The following is a 20,931-nucleotide window of genomic DNA, read 5'->3' as shown; positions in this document are numbered from 1 at the left end:
AATAGCAAAATGGCTGCGCCAATAGCATCACCCTCCACGTGAAAAAACATAACTGAATAACTTCGTCCTCCTTCGAACAATGACTCTTGAATTGCTTAGTTCAACGCAGCAACCATTTCGTAGACGCCAGTGGGTAACTTCCACGTAATACGCCTGCTAAATGTCGTATAATGGTTCCAGTTGCATGACAAAATACCCAATGCCGAAGTACCCAATGCTATTTTACTTCTGCTTATTGCCTTTGATCTTTTCATTCATTAATCCCATTACAAATTAGCACTCGGTGTTACAAGCATGTTTTCTCATAATAAAACCGAAAATTTAATATCGTTTCTACTTGTGATAGTTTGATATCAATTCCCACCGACCACTGAGGCATGGCTAATTGCACTAGCTAAATATTATGCTAAATAAACGTTTTGGTAGTTTCAACATTAGGATAAAATATTGGGCATATTTTGGGCTTGTCACATTGGGTATTTTGGCATTGGGTTTTCTGTCCTGAAACCAGACTAATATTATCAAATTTAGAAATTAAGCATTTCTTATCGAACACGTGATTAACTTATAAGCATAATTATGAGAAAACATGCTTGTAATACCGAGTGCTAATTTGTAATCGGATTATAGAACGAAAAGATCAAAAGGAAAAAATTGGGTATGATGGCATCGGGTATTTCAGCACATCGGGTATTTTTTTATGAAACCACCAGTGGTGTCAGGACAAAATACCCAATGCCAATTTTCCCAATGTTACAAAATACCCAAAATATACCCAATGTTTTATCCTTATTTTAAAATTATCAGAACGATTATTTAGCAAAAAAGTAGCCAATGCATTTGGACATCCTTGCGGGACATGGCCATGCCTCAGAGGCCCGTGAGTCTTGATATGAAACTATCACAACCGAACATGTGATTGAATTATCAGTCTATTTATGAGAAAACAGGCTTGTAAAACCGAGCGCTAAATTATAATCGGATTAATGAACGAAAAGATCAAAGGGAATAAATCGCGTATAATGGCATTGCGTATAATGGAATTGCGTATAATGGCATTGTGTTTTGGCACATTGGGTATGTCAGCATTGTATATTTTGTCATGCAACCATTATTCTAAAGTGATTGAAAACGTTAACAACATAATACCTTTGAAAAAAACTTCAAAACCAACAAAGATTGTTTTTTCTTATTCATCTGCTTCAAAGCAACTGCATCTTAATGTATCTCAAACTTACCCTCGCTTTTCATACGGGTTGAACTTATCCTAAAGTACAACATCCTCAGATGCTAGCAAAATAAAGCAAACTGCTATGAAAAATATGGTCCTTTTTTGATGAATACAATGATCGCCAGACACAATGAAAAACCGACAATTTTATCAAAAAAGCATATTAATTTTGAAAAGATCAAAAAGAGAAGGCGTTTTATATTTCAGAAACAAAAAATTGAAAAAAAAAATCTGGCAATCGACTGATTAAATATTTCCTGACGGTTTTCAACAATGATATTTTAATTCGTTGAAATGTTTTCAAACTTTAAAGTTTTGTCCGAAATTTTTTCTATCGTTCATTTATTTTACTTTATTACTATAATAAAGAACTTTTCAAAACGAATCTTAGGTACTGTAAAGATTATCAGGAAAAAATAGAATTGATTGGCCACATAAAAGATTTATTGTAAATACCTCGGCAAAATTGAAATATGAAAGGGGCAAGAAAGTGAAAAAAGTAGATCTTTAAACCTCGCTATCTCCACGAGAAACCAAAAATTGCAAACGGCTCTTAATCAATTCGTTCAATTTTTCAAGAAATTTTCAATAACACCAATTTCTCAGCAAATTATCTCACCAAAAAATATCGATCTGTTAAATATTGCTTAACAGTAAAAAGTAGGGCCAAATTGAATTGCAGGGTTGGACCAAAAACCTCAAAATTTCAGTAAAGACCAAATAATGTTAATTCCGTTTCTGACTGTTATTCTTTGGAACTGATTGGTTCAGTACTGGATTAACTATAGAATTTATTAGTAAGATAACAAACACAAAGTATAATTAAGAACTAAATCATTACATCTACGAAATCCAATTGCAGCTAGCTAATTATAACTTGTCAAGAAAAATGCCGCCTTTCAATGTGCGAGTTCTGTGAAGTCGGGTTCTACTGCCGGACAAATTACGCAATCGGGAACTAATTACGAAATCGTTGGTGGCGCTCGGCTCAGTTGACGAGAGACAGTTGTCTGAGTTGGTTTTCTCGTCCATCGCGTCTCGGAACTTAAATCCCGCGAGGACACTGCTCGTAGCCCTAGCTGAGTTCTCTCGTCTAAAGTTGGGCACGTTTTCCTGGCAGAGTCTATGCAGTTTGACTGTTTTTGATTTCTCATAAGACGAAGAAGGGTAGACAATCTAAGAAAATATTGCATGTTATGATGTTTTAACGCTAGCTCAACATTTCCAACTTTTCATCCTAAAACGATTTACTTAAGGCCTGTTTTTTAGATCGAAGAGACAGCAGGCAGTTTCTATAAGTTTTCAGACCACATAAAAAGGTTTAATGATGCCGATTTTACCCATTCCATGATTGCAAAAAAAACAAAAATAAATTTAATTTGGTGGATCCTATTTAACGGTGATTTTTTGATTTTTTTGGGAAAATCTTTTGAAATCCGGGGAGAATCCGGTGAGATTCAGCAGCACGTATCTGATTTCGCCTTACTAACTTTGTCTTCACTGTAAATAGCAGCTATGATCAATTTGAAACGCAATGAAATAACCTTGATGGGCTGCACTAGTCCATCATGTTGTGCTCTGGCAACCATTGACAATTTGTCCTCACTGCTGGCACTGCGCATGCTGGCAGCCTGTGCGACCACAGGGATATCCAGAATGGGAATATCACCCTCACACTCACTCGTTCTCACCAAAGCTGCCGCACTTTGAGATCTAATTCGACCAGTAGAGTGGCTGTACTCAGAGGGAGATAGTGAAGGGTGGGTTCTAAACAAAGAGTGGGTTTTGAATCGAACAATCTATGTTTTGAATTGGTCTTTTTGCAATTTAAGACTGCAGTCTAAAAGATATTATGAAAACATCCATCTACTTTGTGCACAAAAAATTAAAATACATAAAGGTGCCGATTTTGATCAGTTAACATGAATTAATTCTTTAATGATTGCTTTGATTGAGGGACGGGAAAAATACAAGCCCGGCTTGACCGTTCTTTGAAACCATGAAAAAGACCATAAATGGTTCTTGAGAACCATAAGTAAGACCATAAATGGTTCCATCAGGTGCCTCATCTGGTCCATCAGAGCATTATATGGCCATACCCATTGGGTGAGGAGGTGAGGGCCAGTCCCCGTGAACTACTCGAGTAGATGTCACCTGACAACTTCCAACAGGTGTCCGAGTCATTATCTAAACATAGCGACCATATCGCATAAATTCATTCGGATATTCAAGGCCTCCAAAGTTGAGGCCGCAGACGAAATCAAATAAGTACAGACCACTGCTCAAACGAAATGAAATAAATATTTTTACAGTGAAAAAGAGAATTTAAGAGACAGTTTAAGCAGTGGAACATCAAAAGAAGTACCAAAATTGAGCATAATATATAAAAACAAACATTTGTCAAACGAGAACTGAGAATTTTGGTAAATAGTTTTGCCAGGTCCTCTTTTAATTCAATATTTTTTAAAGATCTAGAGCCTTAGTTTCTTGTTTAACAAATGTCTTTCCTAAGACTTGTTTTCAAAAAACCATCGTTGAGATTAATAGTTTAGTTCGAATTAATAATGGAATAGTTTTGCAGCTGATTATCAGGTTGTACTGAAATAGACTTTGTAACCTGTGATGAGATAGTTGAGGAGCAACTCCAACTCGAACTCCTTTTCGAACAGAAACTCATACTGGCCACACAGTTTGTTGTACACCACCTCCTCCAAACACTCCCTACATCCCAACAAACGACATACAAGGAGCTACTGGTTTGCAGCTGTCCTAAAGGACACATGTCCTAAGTTCCTCAATTATTACAGAAAAGAAATGTACAGAGCTATCTGTTTTTGTGCCAACTGCCTTTCCGGGTTGGAGTCCTAGCGAATTCTATCGATGAATCATAGATGCTACATTAAAAGTTCATTAATGGATCAACGATATTTTTCAACCACATTTTATTTGATCAGTGGGATCTTACAACCACATTTTATTTAAATTGCATCGGTGGGGTATGTGTGAAATTCTACTGGATATATCGAGATTTTTTTTGAAAAATTTGATTTTCGCTGCATTAAACTATTCATCTTGTAACTTCTGATGAACCTTTGCAATTGCTGCAACAATTTTTGTTCTTCAAAATCCGGCTTTTTCTTCGGTCAAGAGAAAAAAAGACACCATTTTGCAGCCCTTATATGCTAGTTTTGATTTTTATTTAAAAAAAAAACTAATTTTATTGCAGGTTGGAAAAGGGGAGCTGTTTTTAAAAGCTAGCTTCAGGTGGTGGCGGTTGTGGAGGACATTAATTTAATAAATTGTTTTGATATAATTGCTAGAAAACTGTCAGGAAACTATATAATATTATATAATTATATTCGATTAAACCAATTGTTCGAAAAGAACTGATTTTCAAGTTTTTAATACTTTTAGCGAGTTCTTCCTCTTCTTCTTACGACTTAATTTAGGCTTATACTTTTGTATTTCAAAAGGACTTTCATTTAACCAAAACAGAAAAACTTTATTGGACATCCGAATTGAAAAGTTAACGTTTTACAGACGATAAATTTTTATAACACAAGAAAACAAAATACATTCAATTTCATTTTTTGAAACCCTAAATGCGTTTTTAAAACTAACTACTGACGTATAAATAGGCTCTGATTTTAATTGCCAGAACCCATAACCAAAGCAACAACTGTGATAATCTTTATGTACTACAAAAACTACAGAAAACAAATTTTCCAGAGGAAGAAAAAACGAGAAGTTCAAACTTTGATGATTTCTCTCGTCTCTCTAACAATCTAATTTGCTAGAAAATTTAGCTATCTATATCAGAGACCAATGGTTTCAACGGTAAAGATATGTGAACATTATAAACTGTGATATTTGAGACGAGAGCAACAGAAAACACTGCTGTAAGAATGAATTTTTCATTCTATATTATGTTGATTGATCCTGATGCTTCAGGTGAACTTATAGATAAAACGTAGGATTGGCTTTAAACTGACCACCCGTTTCAGTCAACAAAAATCGAAAAAAATGAAGAGATCACCATTACATTTTCGCTTTAAATTAAAAAATCAATTATGGAAGAACTTTCAGAAAAGAAGAAAATCATGATTCTGCTGCAAACCCTGGCAATTGATGCTATTCATTTTAGAACTTTTCAATCTTCAACTTCTTTATTTCAGATTCAAACTAACTTTGGTGTTTGCGCTGCTCGAATTGTCTCGTATTAGCAGCCTGATCAAAGGGGTTTTCTACAAAAGGCCTTTATATGTTTCGGCTTCAAATAAAAAAACAGGTAAAGATTTTAATTGAGGTAAAAAATGTTTTCTTTCCAAATGGCTGCAAAAAACAGAAACTATTCAAGAAAACTATTTGTAGCCGAATTGATCATATAAGGGGAATTTGTAATAAGATAAACAGAAAAAAGTGGTCATTTGAGAAAAAAGCAAAAACGTATGTTTGCCAATATTGCAAGCGTCCTCTAAATTTAGGCTTGGTTGACGTTAAAAACGTACCGTTCGAGTTGACTCAAAACTGACTGGATCATCAAATTACAGGAGCCTACTGCATGAGGTAAGCAAAAAAAAACAAATAACTTCAGTTGATCAGTAAGAAAAACGTAAGAAATTTTGTTGACTTCATACAATTTCTTGCAGTGGTAACGCAAATGAATAAATTTTGTTGTTCGATTTATTTGGTCTATATTAGAATTTACCCTAATACGGGACAAACTGATTGAAAAAAACGATAAACAGTTATTGTCAAAGAACCGAGAAAAGCTGTTATAATATACAACACTATTTTCTTATGATTTGTTCACATTCGGATTTGTTCACACACGACTTTTTCAAGAACAAATTACAACAGGATGCAACTTCTAATTAATTGCTAGATATCATTGGGGCTCAATTTCAATGAGATAAACTTTGATGAGAAAAAATCAGTCATTAATTTTTTGCTACTTCTAGCGTTTAAACTGATTGCTTCATTTTTATTTTGCAAATTATTGTGTTTTTTTTTCAAAATTCTCTTTTCTTTGCCACTGACTGTTTTTGCTGAGCTTCAATCGCATGAGGAGCTTCTTTATGTTGCAAAATAATTGACAGTGCATGCGACTGAATATCTGCTAAAAACATATCAAAATCAGCGTTGTTGTTTTTTTTTTATGCTAAAGAGAATTGTAATCATGACTGATCCAAAGAATTGCTTCAACTTTAGTATCGCAAAACTGCTAGTCAAAAGAGCTTGTCCTCTCACAACAATTTTTTCACAAACTTGAGACTTATATTGGAATATTCTATGCTACGCGCCGTCTCGACCGAGCCGTCTTGTTTCTGTTAACGATCCGTTTGTTATTAAATCCGGCAGATTAATGAAAGTGAATCAATAGTAAGATGAAAAGATTGCATAAGCATAAATAAGGATAAGCTGCGAAAACCCAACTATGAGGGTTTCCACATAATATCTTAAATAAGCATGTAATCTTCACAATGACTAGGAATAAGAAATTAAAACAATTCCCAAACTATGTACAAAAAAAGTTACGTACGGCACGATTTGATTTTTGCTCTTTAATTGCTAACTTTTTGCTCAAAACGTTTGATATGCGTTAAGGCGTTAAATTTTGCAGTTTTAAACGAGATTTCATTTTCGTTTTTTCCGTCCGTTTACACAGAAAAGTTGGTTAAGTTGATGTCGTTAGAAATTGAAGCAGATGTCGTTAAAATATTGTATCATTTTGATGCTGGTGGCTTTTTGAAAAAAGTCCTTCGGGTTTACGGAGCTTTTCGCTACCATAGTGTAATTCAATTGCTTTTTATCGTATCTCCTCGAATAAGAACAAGCCGTGAAAAGATAGCCGGCAGATTGAGCGGCGATAAAAAATTCAGCGATAAATTAACAAACTTGTTCAAATTCATTGCGCAGAAGCCTTTTTATTAGGGAACTTTATTACACATATGAGTACCTTTGACCTTAAAAAAATTAAAAATAAACTTAAGTTTTAAAGCACAAAAGTCATTTTATTGAGTGAGGTAAGTCACGTACGATCAAAACCTAATCACGCAAATGAGCTAATAACTTTAGCTAAAGAGAGTGAAAAACGACTTCACGCTCGCAAAAGCTGTTAGTGAGAGCAAGAAGTCATCAGAACATTTGACTTTTTCAGTTTTGTTGTGTGAACAAATGTAAAACGAAAAAAAAACGTCACACGACGAAACAAAAAACATACACAGAAGAATTCCGGACACGACTCAAATAGTCGTCTTTATGAAAAGACAACCTTTTTAAATTAACTGGTACCTGATATAGTGACTATTAAAAATAGTCAAAATACGAAAAAAACAGCCCAAAAGACTAAGAGTACTAAAAATTAGAAAAAGTCTATTACTCTGTGTATAATACACGCAGAAACTACAATCAAAATTTATTATGCAATTGAAAATATCTAACTGCTCGAGCAGCAAATGGAAAGTCGTGTTATCCTCTCAAAAATTTCTTAATTGAAAAAATTAAATAATGCAAGAATAAATTAGCACAAAATTTATCAATTTCCGTAAATTTTTCTCGTTAAAAACACTATTTTACACCATAAAAACTAAAAGCATTTGGTAACTAAAAAAACTACGTGCTTTAGTTGTCGTTTTAAATCTCAAACAAAGCGACAAAACTATACAATGGACAATGGGCAAACAACTTATTAATCATCAAGAAGACTAGGGAGACAGAAAAGAAAAATTGCTAAAAATTGTACATTAACAAAACCTAGCCTTCTGAACAATCCCAGAAGAAAAGCTTCTCTCAACAACTGTAACAGAGAATGTAACTCAACAATTGTAACGGAAAAATCTCAGTGCTACGCTACTTTTTGAGAAAACAATTGCATAAGAAAAGAAAAAAATATTAGTTTAAATCAATAAATTCAAAACTTATAAAAGGAGGGCCAATAAAACTATAGGTCTTAGGAGAATGTTAGAAAGATACATACTAGAATGCTGAGAATACAGATAAAGTAAAAAAGATAGACAAAAACTAATTAGTATTTTATTGAAAAATTAAATTGGAATTTATGAATAAAAATCAAATGACAAAAATTTAAGTAGAAGACATTGATTTGTCACTATTAAGTAATCGAGGCTTAAAAAATTACATAGCCATTCTGTCTTAGAAAAAAGTGAAAACAGAACGAAATTCAAAAACTTATTACGACACAATAATTCCGTTATTATTCAAACAAAACTTAAACCCCTGACGGTGCACATAAAGACTTTTTGTAGTAAATAAACACAAACTACAAACAAAAAAACATAAAAAAAACTTGAACAAAAACCGCCAAAATCGGATTATTGTTGTACAACTTTATAAAACAGAAACACCTCACGTCAGAAAGAGGAATCCAATTCATGAATTATTAAGAGGATGTTGCCATTTTTACTAATTTGATTTAAAAAAAAGTCCGCTCAAAGAGCCAAAAATGAAGAAATTAATGGAAAAAAGTGACAAAAAATTAAAAAAATATGCGTCATCTTTGCACTTGAAATTCATTTTTAGGCTCTCAAAAACATTTTTTATATCAATTTCAATGGGTTACATATTCATGCAGCATCGACAGAAACCTCTTTCTGCGAAAAACTAATTTCAAATGAAAAATTATCCCAAATGAACGTAGAAACGGTTAAAAACATTAATCGAAATGCGCCAATCTCTTAAAAACATTTTTCAAAGTCAAACAGTCATTCAAACAACGCACCGCAAGCTCAAATAACTTCTGTCGCTCATGAAAATTTATTTCACACAGCAATTGTTCTCACTTTTGCTTTTAGGTCAAAACGCCGTTTGAACAAATAGTACTTCCGTTAAGAAAAACTTAAGAACATAGCCGGAAGAGCTCCAGAAAACGACTCAGAGAGTCATCTTCGTAAAAAAACAACCTTTTAAATCAACGGGTTCCTACTAAAGTGACTAAAAAAACAAAAATTTAGGCAAAAATGAAGATAGCCTCATAAAACCAACTGAATAAAATTACATTACACCTTTATATAAAGAAGCCAACTTTTATGTACGCAACTGAAAACACCAAAGTACGCGAATATCAAAATTCAAGCGATATAAGGCTCCATAAAACATTATTTTGGAAGGACAATTTAAATACTGAGAATGGCCAGAAAATGTTAAAAAATTTATCAATTTCCGTAAATTCTCTCAGTCAAAACACTATTTTAAAATAAAAAACAACATTAATCAATTAGTAACTAAATAAACTGTGTCACTTTTACTATAAACAATACTTGTCCCTTAAAATCCCAAGGAACGCGATCAAACTAAACCATGACAAAAAAGTAAAATCGAAACTAAACATGAAAAAGACTAAAGAGACAGAACAATATTGAAACACAAAATTTCACATGTTACCAAAAACAAGCTCTAAGAAAAATTGAAGAAAAAGAGTGTTGTTCAAAATTTGTAAAAGCTAAGCTAGCAGAACCACAGTGAGATATTATGTTAAATAAAATCAATTGCAAACAAAAAAGTTTTAAAAATCCAAAAGAAAAGACAAAAAAAATTTACTTAAATCTATAAATTTCAGTTTAATAAAAGCAGGGCGAATAAAGCCATAGGTCTGAGGCGAATGTCAGAAAGAGACATGCTAGAATGTGGAAAATACATACAATGTGAAAAAAATTTCACAATTTTTGAAAAATCAAAAAAAATTGCAAACTCTAATTAAAAATCAAAGTGAAAAAATGGGTTAAAAAATTTATTTTTGTTACAAATCATTCAAGGTTGAAGAAAATTACGTAGCCATCTTCCTGTCTCAGTAAGAAGTGAAAACGGCTTAATTGCGAAACATTAAAGAAACTTGAAAAAAATTTTCAAGATATGGTAAAAATTTTCACTGAATTTTAAAGAGATATCGCAAAAAATAATTCAACTAACAGCAAAACGAAAGCAAAAACACCGAAGGTGCACCACAAAATTTTTTTATGTTAAATGAACTCAAAGTAAAAACAAAATCTTGAGACAACTTTGACAAAGTCCGCCAAAATCGAATTAGTATGTGTAGAATTTTTTAACATAGCTGGCAGATTGCCAGAAAACAACCGCAATAGCTTCGTAGATCGGTAGTCTCGAAAAAGAATAAAAAACAGACCAAAAATTACTCGTTTCATTAAAGGATGAGATGTTATATTGTTATTAGGAATCGGTATAAGTTAATGCTGCCTCTATTAGCTGCTCTCAAATAACCTTCAAATAGAGTGACACACATCCATAAATTTAATCCATAAAATTGTGACCATAAATTTAATCACGCGAATGAACAAAAAAACTTGCTCCACTACTAGTGAGAAATGACGTCACGCACGCACTTTAGTTCAAATTGAATGAACGAATGAACAAAAAGCTGATTTGAAGTCGTGGTGACGTAATATGGTCGCAACAAAAACCTTGGCGACACAATAAAAAGAACAAGAGAATTCCAGCAATAGACCCAGCTATCGCTCTGCGGCTATTAGAAAAACACCTACGTCAAAAAGAGGCATCCAAAATAATGAAAAAAGCCAAAAATTTGAGAAATATGGTCCAATTTTGCACTTGAAACGCATTATTAAGCTCTCAGAAACATAGTGGTATCGATTTCGATTGCTTTCATATTCATGCGGCATCGATCACAATTTACTTCTACAAAAAACCAAGTTAAAAAAATTGGGGCAAAGGGAAGAAAACACGGCTAAAAACTGTCATCAATATGCGCCAATCCCTCAAAAACTCTTTTCCAAGTCAAAAAGTCATTCACTGAACGCAGCGCGTGAACAAAAAACTTCTCTCGCTCAGAAAAAGTTAGTTCACATGGCAATTTTACTCACTTTCACTATTAAGTCAAAACGCCGCCTGAACACATAGTACTTCCGGTAAAAAAAACCTTAAGAATACCAATACTCCTCTTCGATTCGTAAAAACCAATACTCCTCTCAGAGTCGTAAAAAACCAAGAGCACCTCAATATAGCTCCGCTCGGCTTACAGCTTTTCAGCTGTAATAAAATATCCGCCCTTATGTCTGGTTGGGTGGATACTTACAGCACATTGTCTCTCGATTTCTCGTCCAAATTGGCACTGCTACTGGCCAACAGTCTCAGCTGCATCAGGGTTGGACCATACACTGAAGCAGAACAGTTGTTCACACTTGTACTGTACTCTTGCATCCCACACCCAATCGACGCGTGCTGATTTTGTGTATGGTGACGCTGGCTTTGAGCTTGGTTCTCCCTGGGTGCCAGCTGTTCTCCGGACACCGAGACACCACGATGACGTACAGAAGTTGTGACGTCAGCGGATGCACGCTGGGGTGCCGATGAGATGGAAGAGTCATTCTGGTCATAAGAGCGGGCTCTTCGGTGCTAAATAAAATCAACATGAATGAAGTATTTTTGTTCTTTTGAGCACGACCGACAAGGCTGCTTGCTTAATGACAGCAAAACTATGACACCGATCACTTGGGGAATCCAACAACAGAATAATAGCTGGTCTTTCATAACTTCGGCTGCTCGGTGTTGAAAGCAATAAAGCTTGTATTGCGTGATAACTGTAATGTTCTATAAATACCTAGATAGGATCACATAAAAAAGACTACAGTGAAAATGAGAAATAATTCAAACGAGATTACACAGCCTGTTCAAAATATGACAACAATATAACTAACATTAGATCCTACAATACCACTTCCACTGAAATCTCCGCCCACGTACACACTCACAAATCCATTAGACTGATTTGTTTGCTGACTGGTGGATTTGAGACTCTTGCAGCTGTTGAGAGTATTTGTCCCGAATGGTGAGGACTCACAAGAGATGAAGGAGGAGTGTTGATGATGGTGGTAGTTGCCAGCAGACCCACCCCGGCTCACAACTCCAGATGTTGCGAGAGTGGACACTGAGTGTAGGTGGCTCGAGAGTGCCATAGTTCTGCACATTAACTCGTCCACTTGCTTCTCTAACTCATCCATTAAACACTCCTGCAAAGAAGACAAAAAACTTAAAAACAGAATGCCGGTTCTATCACGATATGAGCTCTGAAATAGAGCTTGTTCCTACCAAAATAGCCTAATTGTTGTGATAAGCTTATTAAATAGTTAAGAAGTTTATCACAAGGGTTTTTCAGATCAATTGTTGCCAAAGCTGGGCATATTCTGTACTGGGCACATGATAAATGAAACTTATAATTGGGGCCAGCTGTGTTAGCAAAGTCAACAGGGTCACTCCACACAGAGTGAAAAAGGAACACAATTTCTTGGGTAACGTTTATGATGTACCATCTTTGAGCCTCAATCCGAATGTCAAAAACGTCAGTCTAAATCTGCAGAATTTATTCGATAAAAAAACTCTCACAAATCGAAATAACATTGTACTATGGCATGATGTCATCAACAACTCGATATCACCCCACAAATCAAATAACAACCATCCCTTGACGATTAAACAGTTGCTCGAAGTGTTGAAAAAGTACAGGCATAAGTTATCATCCATAGTCTACAATCAACGTTTTGGAACTCAAGAATCGCTTAAACTGCATCCTGAAACACAAATTGAGACGAACATCATTAAAACAATCTTGAAGCATTAAGTCAATTTGTTCTATTTAGTCCAAAAGAAGCGATCAAGAAAAATTCGATCTGGTAAAAAAGCAATCAGCAGCGGTGATGCGGCAAAATACAAAGCCAGAAAACAATTGAAAGAAGCTTACATTGATAATACGGATTACTCTTATGATGTGATCTGATTTATCTCCAGTATTTTTTTGGAGCTACAAATTTATCTTTACCCTTAGGTGCTTTAGTTCTCTCTTCTTTACTTTTACAATGTGGATTAAAAATAATAAGATAAACTGTATAAGTACCGCCCCCTTTTTGGTTGCGTTTCTGTGGCTGGTTTGGAACACCTTGGTAGCACTTGAGCTTTCAATGAGCTCAGCGCCACCGCGGGTGTTTTGAACACGTGACGGAAAGCAACATACCTACGCACATCTTTTATTTTTTTCTCGCATATTTTTCGCTTTTTTCGATTCATAATAATCTGACGTACTGCAACTCTAACTCTACTGAACTTTTAGATAGACCCATCTGTTTTCCAACTCGTCGAAAACAGAACGCCTTGGTAGCTCAAGAGAGCTTTCAGTCAGCTCATTGCCACCACCGGTATTCTGAATTACAAATTAAGTCCAAGTCGAAATATGAGTTCCTCTAATTTGAACAATGATCAAGCTCCCCCTGCAGACCAAGAAAGAGAGGAAGTTAACAACTCAAAATCGGATAATAGTTGGAATAAAACCGAAAATGAATGCCCCTTTATCATATCTTGGTCAAACAGCTCTAATGAAAGGCGGAAAAAGAGCTTGTGTAGTATTAAGTCCTGAAGAAAATGATGCAAAACCTGAAAATGCGAAAGTTAAAGAAAATGCTCCTTATTTGGATAATTCCAAAATAACTAAAAATAACTGTCAGAAATCTGTTGCCGACATGCTTCCTGAAATAATGAAAACTGTAAAATCGGAAATGGAATCAATTAAAACTGAGCTAAAAAACGAATTGTAAGCTACCACAGGTGAAATTGTCGATGAAAAAAATGATAAAATTAAGTCGCAGTTGGAACAATAGACATCGAGCACGAAAAAGCTAACCTGAAAACATTATCTGAATGCAAACTGCTCAAAACCAAAACTTATAAAGTGAAAATAACGAACCATCAAATTATGTTATACCTGGCTTTAATAACTGGGCAACAAGAAAAAGAAATTCACGAGGAGGTAGAATTATGATTAAACGTAACAATAACTTAAACATTGTGAAAGAAATTCCTAATCTTTTTAATGAAGCGTTGTACTTAAATCTAGAGATGCAAAATTTCAACTTAAAACTCATGGCTTTATATAACCCTCCACGATACAACAAAATGACCTTCATAGAAACACTTGATAAAATTTTAGAAAATGAAAACCCGAATACCCCAACAATAAATTGCGGTGACTTCAAAATTGACGTTGAGAGCAAAAACATAACGTATTTAAATAGCATCGCTGCTAACGGTTGTGAATTTTTTTTGCGATAATCCAACCAGGGTAACAGAAACGTCATCAAGCTCTTTAGATCATTTTCAATTTGAAAACATTAAAGGAGATGGGCAAATTCTTCAACAACAAAATTTCATTGACCACTATCCAAATGAATTCAAGTTTAAGATCCACAAAACAACAACAAATAATGGAAAAGTGTATAGAGATAAAAAAAATTTTAAGTTGCCCGGAACGAGTGAAAAAATATGTCAATGACTTGAATCAACATCTGAAAAATAACAAACAATCAGTTTTTAGTCAGAGCAATGTAAACGAAGCCTTTGATAATTTTAATACACTTTTCTTAGAGATGACAAAAGTCTATTCACCAATAACAATTAGTAAAACGAAAAGTAAATCTCCACAATGGTTTTGTAACAACTGAAAATTTTAAAAACAAAACGAAACAAAGCTCACAGAGAATCGAAAAAGAACCAATGTGATCCAACGCTCTCTGCTTTCATGAAAGCGAGGGATAATCTTGAAAAAGAAATCAAAACAACCAAAACACAATTTTATCATAATAAATTTGAAAAATGTATTGGCAATTCGAGACAAACATACAAACTTCTTAATGAACTCAAAGGGAAAACAAATCCTTCCGAAACTTTTCCTATTCTAGCCAGTTGTCAGAAAAATATAGAGGAACCAGTCATGTAGATAATGCAAACTCTTTCAATGACTTCTTTATCAATATTGGTTCAAACTTAACAAAACACCTAAAAGAGAATACCAGACCCAGATTAAAGAGCAATGCGTATTCCATGTTTTTATATAAAACAAATTCGCCTGAAATTCAGAAAATCATGCAAGGCTTAGACAACAAGTCATGGTCAGGGGACGACAATCTCAGCAATGTTTTAATCAAAACTTCGGGTTCAGTAACAGCAGTATGATTAGAATACCTAACTAATCTTTCATTCCGTACAGTCGTTTTTCCCGGTGCACTATCAAATGCTAAGGTTTTCCCGCTTCATAAAGAAGGCTCAAAAGTTGATGAATACAATTTTAGGTTAATATCCCTTTTAAATGTATGGAGCAAAATTTTCGAAAACGTCATGTACAACTGACTATATTCATTCATCGAATGTTATAATCTATTGCATATTAACCAGTTTGGTTTTAGAACAGAACACCGCACTATTGAAGCATTGGTTCAACTAACAGAAACAATACACTGAAATCAGTACAAAAATATCATCAGTTTTTTCCTAGACCTCGAAAAGGCGTTTGATACAATAAATCATGACATTTTTAAAAGTAAATTGGAATTCTACGGGATGAACGTGTCTGTCTTCGTTTAAATCGTATCTTGGGAACAGAATGCAAAGAGTAGAATTAAATGGAATAAGCTCCTCTTGGAAAAGCGTAAAATGTGGTGTTCCCCAGGGCTCAATATTAGGGCCTCTACTATTCATAATTTACATAAATGACTTGCCGAACGTCTGTAAAGACAATGAAATTATTTTGTTTGCAGATGATACTAATATTGAAGCAACTGATTGTTCTATTAACGACGGAGCATCAGATCTTAAAAACATAAATGATTGGTTAACTGAAAACATGCTCGTTTTAAATCTTGAAAAAACCCATTCTATTGAACATTATAACTGTTAATTTGAACCCACGCTTCGATTTAAATAAGCAATATGTAAAAGTTGACAATACATGTAAATATTTTGGTGTACGTTTGGACTCAAAACAAACTTTAAAAACTCACATTTCCCGTGTTGTAAAAAAGCCTAGCAAGCAGTGTGGAATTATTTCGAAACTCAGACACTATAATCCCAGAACAAAATTATTAAACTATTACAATACAAATGTTAATTCAATATGGCATACTTGTCTACGGATGTTGCAGCTATTCTTTACTGTTTCCCATTTTTCGATTACAAAAGGAACTTTTGAAAAAAATACACTTCCGAAAAAAGGCGGGACAGTTGCAATGACCTGTTAACAAACAGTACAATACTCTCTGTTTACGCATTATTGCATTTATATGAATTGCTCAAGTTTGTTCTCAAATCTCGAAATGGAAATGATTGTATTAGGTTTTGAAATGATATGTTTCGAAAACAAAATGAAGGTGTTAATACACGAAATAGTACATTGAATTTGCTTAATATTCCGTTTAAAAAAGCAAATTTGAGAGAAACTCAGTTCAATTTAGAGGTTCTGTTCTATATAATAAGCTTAGATTAATTGAAGTTTTAACAGATAAGGTAGAAAATGTCACTAGGAACAACTTTTCTGATATTTGTCACAAACTGAAATATTTTTACATCTGTAATAATTCTGAACTTGTTGAATATGTTTATGGCAACCGCTCCAAATAATCTATTTTCCGTAATTTTTTCTTTTGTTCTGTCATATGTATTACTGTCTTCTGTTCTGCAAAGTATATTATTGTCTTGTGCTACCATCTTGAGAGGGTGATTTGAAAAGAGGAACTTGATGTCCCCGTTGATCATCCTTGCTTTATTGTATTTATACGAAAAAGCTAAATCTCTCTCTCTCTCTCAAAATATAGGTATGATGGAAATATACTGTAATCAAGCTCTTTGTTCGTATCGCTTCGGACAAGTACTGTCTGTTATGCGAAGCAGTTTTGGACGATTGGGATGGTTTTGAGAATAAATCCAGGAACTTTAAATGAAATTGAGTTTTCCCAGGGAATTAGATGTCAAAAATTTTACAAATAAATTTGGTGAAATATAAACGGATTCTGGTCGAAACAAGAGCAAGCAATACTTGAAGATTTTTAACTAATCCAATCGGGTTCCTCGGAAAAAATCATGCGAAAGAAAGTGTTCACTTTTTTTAGTTAGATTGAACTTAAATGCCGAAAATAATTTGCACTTACAGATTTTAATACCAATCTTAGTTGTGCCTCGTCGCGCCAATATTCCGTTATTCAGATGTTAACAACCGAATCGCGGATAAGTCAAAATGATTGCAGCTTATCTGCCGAGAGCACTTCTCAACATTAAGCGATAAAAACACAATTCTCATTTCTAAATCATAGCCAGCAAATTGCCGGAAAATAGCGTCGAGTGTTCTTCTATTTCTCGGGTTAACTCCAAGTCCTGATATTCACTGCACACAAATCAATGCAGATATTAAAGGAATTGCGATGAAATTGAGCTGATATCATTTTGGTGAAGAAACTGGCTGAAAATGCGGTTAAACAAGGAAGTTCAGTAATGTGCGTTTTCACATAATGTTTCGACCCGGCTCACCAATATTTTGATTTAATTGTCTACCCAATGAGGAATAGATAGGTGGGAAACTTTCACAAAATTAGATACTGTTCGAAACAATTGGTATGAGCAAAAATTGTTAAAAACTCAATTGTTATAGAGGATCGGTGATAACTGCAACTAATGAGACTAGGAGATAAGACAAACGGCAAAATAAAAAAACATTAATTGTGAGCAAAACACAAAATCTATTACAAAAACAGTTAATAAAAATGTCAAATTAGTATCAAGTAAAACCAAATTAACTTGTACTCTACTAGAAAGCAGATCGGACTTGTACTGAATGAAACTAGGAGAAAAGTAGACATAAAATTTAAATATACATTAATATTTTTGAAAACAAAAAAAATTCAAAGTTATTAAAACCATTAGTCATCAACTGAAGATATTAGATAATTTCACCATAGGAAGTCACTGAGAATGTGATTATTCAGAATATGTCATATGACTAAAAGAGCACCAAATACAGTCAAACATTCGATTAAAAATCGTGAGAAAAATACCGAAGCCTATGAAACCGTTAGCTGTTCACTGAAAACATTGGTTCAATTGGGTCTCGTTTTGTCTTGAACGCTTTGCATAGTAGCATTAGAAGCCTGGACAAATTTAGGAGCTCGGATTTGGTAAATTATCATCACTACGCAACAGCGTTTCTGAAGATTATTATGTGCCCACTAGAACTTGCTATTGTACTTCAAGTAGAAAAAAACGCAAACCAGTTTGGCTTCATTTTGTCTCAAAATTTTTGACAACCTAACAAACGAATGCATCAAAAAACCATCAGTTTCTAAAAAATTATCGATTGAGCTGCTGTCGATTTTTTGGAAACAAAAAAAAATTCAATATGAATCGCAAGTTGGGAAATCAGTAATCATAATAGGTCATATCATAGCAATAATAATATGATCTGAATGAAATCTCACTAAACAAAAAAGATGATAGGGAAATATGATACCACGGATAGGGAAATATGATACCCCGGATAGGGAAATATGATACCCCGGCATCCCTATCCGGGGTATCATATTTCCCTATCCGGGGTATCATATTTCCCTATCATCTTTTTTGTTTAGTGAGATTTCATTCAGATCATATTATTATTGCTATGATAAGACCTATTATGATTACTGATTTCCCAACTTGCGATTCATATTGTACGTTAGGGTCCTTTGGCGGATCACAATGTGATGCCGGGGTATCATATAGGTGATGCCCTACCGTTTTTTTGCGCGACTTAGTATGACAACTAAGATAAGACAATCTTATTTTGTTCTCTGAGGCCAAAAAGTAAAAGTAGTGTTTTGACCATTTTCATGTTCTAATAGGCTTTTTCCCTATCATCTTTTTTGTTTAGTGAGATTTCATTCAGATCATATTATTATTGCTATGATATGACCTATTATGATTACTAAGAATGATACATAACTTCGTATGGCTGCTAAGATCATTTTATGGTGTTAATCCGGGGTGTATATTCTGTCGGACTCCATAGATAAGACTTTTTTATACAACGTAAAATGACTAATGTTGGTCAATGAGTAAATTCCAGTAAATTGAGAAGTTGGATGTGAGATGATATCAACTAACGTATCAACTGAAGCATCAAAACTAACCAATCGCAGCGGCACGTGATATCTTTTGAGAGAGTCATGACCACTTGATGTGTTGACAAAACTACCCCTGCTCATTGATCCAGACTGCTCATTGGTCATTGACCCAGCTACATAAACTCTCACTTTGCCCAGGTAAAAGCGAAAGAAGGCCCACAGCGAGTTAACGAATGACAGATTCTTCTTCTGTTTAACCGACAGTCCAGTCGGTTGTTTGGTGGCAGGCCTCACCGTGAATATTACTCGGCTCTGCAAAAATAAAATTATTAAAATTTATGAAGGTTTTTAACAAGAGTTCTTCATCTGACACAGAAAGAAGTATTAGAAGTCGAATTCATCAAAAAACCTAAGAGTATTACGACAGGTCGAATCTATTCTGTCCCCCCCCCCCCCCCCCCCAGCTTAGTGAGCATACATTTTTTATGAGCCTCAGGCGCACGTGCTATTTTCTTACATAGTAACGTGCTATATAACAACATATAATTTGTAACTGGGGGTCATAAAAACACTGGGGGGGGGGGGGCGAAACAGAATAGATCCGAAAGGTCTTGTGTCAGTTGAGAAATTCCAATAGCAATTTCTACCTGGTGCATTGGATCGGGATAATACCAGTGGAAAATGCGAAACTAGCTTATAGGTGGAATCTTCGCGAGTTTTCCGGGAATTGTTACGCCAGGTATGATATAAAGGTCAAAAATATTAGACCATGACACAAAAAAAATCACCAGCTCCACCGTCTATTTAAGCTTTTTTAGGAGAAACAACAAATGCCAATCGCGTGGTTCAATACCGTACCCAGCTTTATAATCAGCAAATTTCACCCGTTCGAAGACAATCGCACAATTTGACTGGGATTGAGCAAATTCTGCAAAGTTTCTTTCTTTATGTCAACTCACCATGACAAATAGAATGAATCCTTTGGGTAATGACCATTTTAGTGGACAACAGCTCTGGAGGACCATGAAGTCCAGATCAATTGCAAAGATGGATGAGGCCTGGCACAGTCCAACAATCACCACAAATCCAGACAGCTGCAACAAAAAGTGCAAATAGTGCGTAATAAAAATAATAATCAGTCAATAAAACGAACACTCTCGCTCACCAAACTGCAGAAGCAGCTTATTACAAAGAATTGAAACGTATAAGTTTTTGCAATTCTGTAATATTTTTGCTATCATAATTGCTCTCAGTTTCTGACAAGTTCTCCCAAAAAGACACTTCAAATGTACCAAGCTAATGAGTTCACTAATTAAACATGCCTGCGAATCAAGAACGTCTTTTGAAACATTTCATCTTGATGAACGATAGCGTATCAAACATATGGCACTTGAAAACGCTCAATATGGGTTGCTTAGATACCTGTAGATATTGGTAGATACCAATAGGGTTAGCTTAGATATGAACTTCAGAGCAGGTACTCCACATAGAAATATATAGCAAAAATTGAAGGAGTAATCTTGGCGCTACTTATGGAATGATTTAACTAACAGCGACAGTGCTCTTGTGGGGTATGGCGATGAGTCGGTTGTAGAACCATCTCTCGTATAGCTTCAACTCACTCTGCTTGCTCTTCAGAAGTCGCGTGAATGACACAAGGTACAAAAGAACAAATAGGCCAAACGTCACGCGCCAATTCTGAAAAAAAATGAAACAAGAAGGCTCGCTTGTTCTGTGCGTGGCACAGAATGTTCCCACATTCGCATTTGAAATCATAACAAATATCAAATCAAAATA

The 20,931-nt window shown here is 34.6% G+C and overlaps 1 protein-coding gene across 1 annotated transcript in view; it reads right to left on the bottom strand.

The window, feature by feature from the left end:
* Window positions 1–1,930: 1,930 nt before the first annotated feature.
* LOC142339341 (uncharacterized) overlaps window positions 1,931–20,931 on the bottom strand; it is a 131,200-nt gene continuing 112,199 nt past the window's right edge. The window contains exons 35-43 of the mRNA XM_075389322.1: window positions 20,686–20,832; window positions 20,094–20,228; window positions 19,201–19,446; window positions 11,923–12,234; window positions 11,301–11,620; window positions 3,849–3,952; window positions 3,331–3,418; window positions 2,776–2,998; window positions 1,931–2,407 (exon numbers count right to left, since the gene is read on the bottom strand). Of these exons, the coding sequence (XP_075245437.1) occupies window positions 2,102–2,407; window positions 2,776–2,998; window positions 3,331–3,418; window positions 3,849–3,952; window positions 11,301–11,620; window positions 11,923–12,234; window positions 19,201–19,446; window positions 20,094–20,228; window positions 20,686–20,832 (1,881 nt within the window). The 3' untranslated portion in view covers window positions 1,931–2,101. The remainder of the gene's footprint in view (window positions 2,408–2,775; window positions 2,999–3,330; window positions 3,419–3,848; window positions 3,953–11,300; window positions 11,621–11,922; window positions 12,235–19,200; window positions 19,447–20,093; window positions 20,229–20,685; window positions 20,833–20,931) is intronic.

Source organism: Convolutriloba macropyga, chromosome 5, assembly GCF_964194025.1.
Source record: "Convolutriloba macropyga chromosome 5, txConMacr16.3, whole genome shotgun sequence".
Taxonomy (NCBI): domain Eukaryota; kingdom Metazoa; phylum Xenacoelomorpha; order Acoela; family Convolutidae; genus Convolutriloba; species Convolutriloba macropyga.
This window is presented reverse-complemented; position numbering and strand designations above follow the sequence as displayed.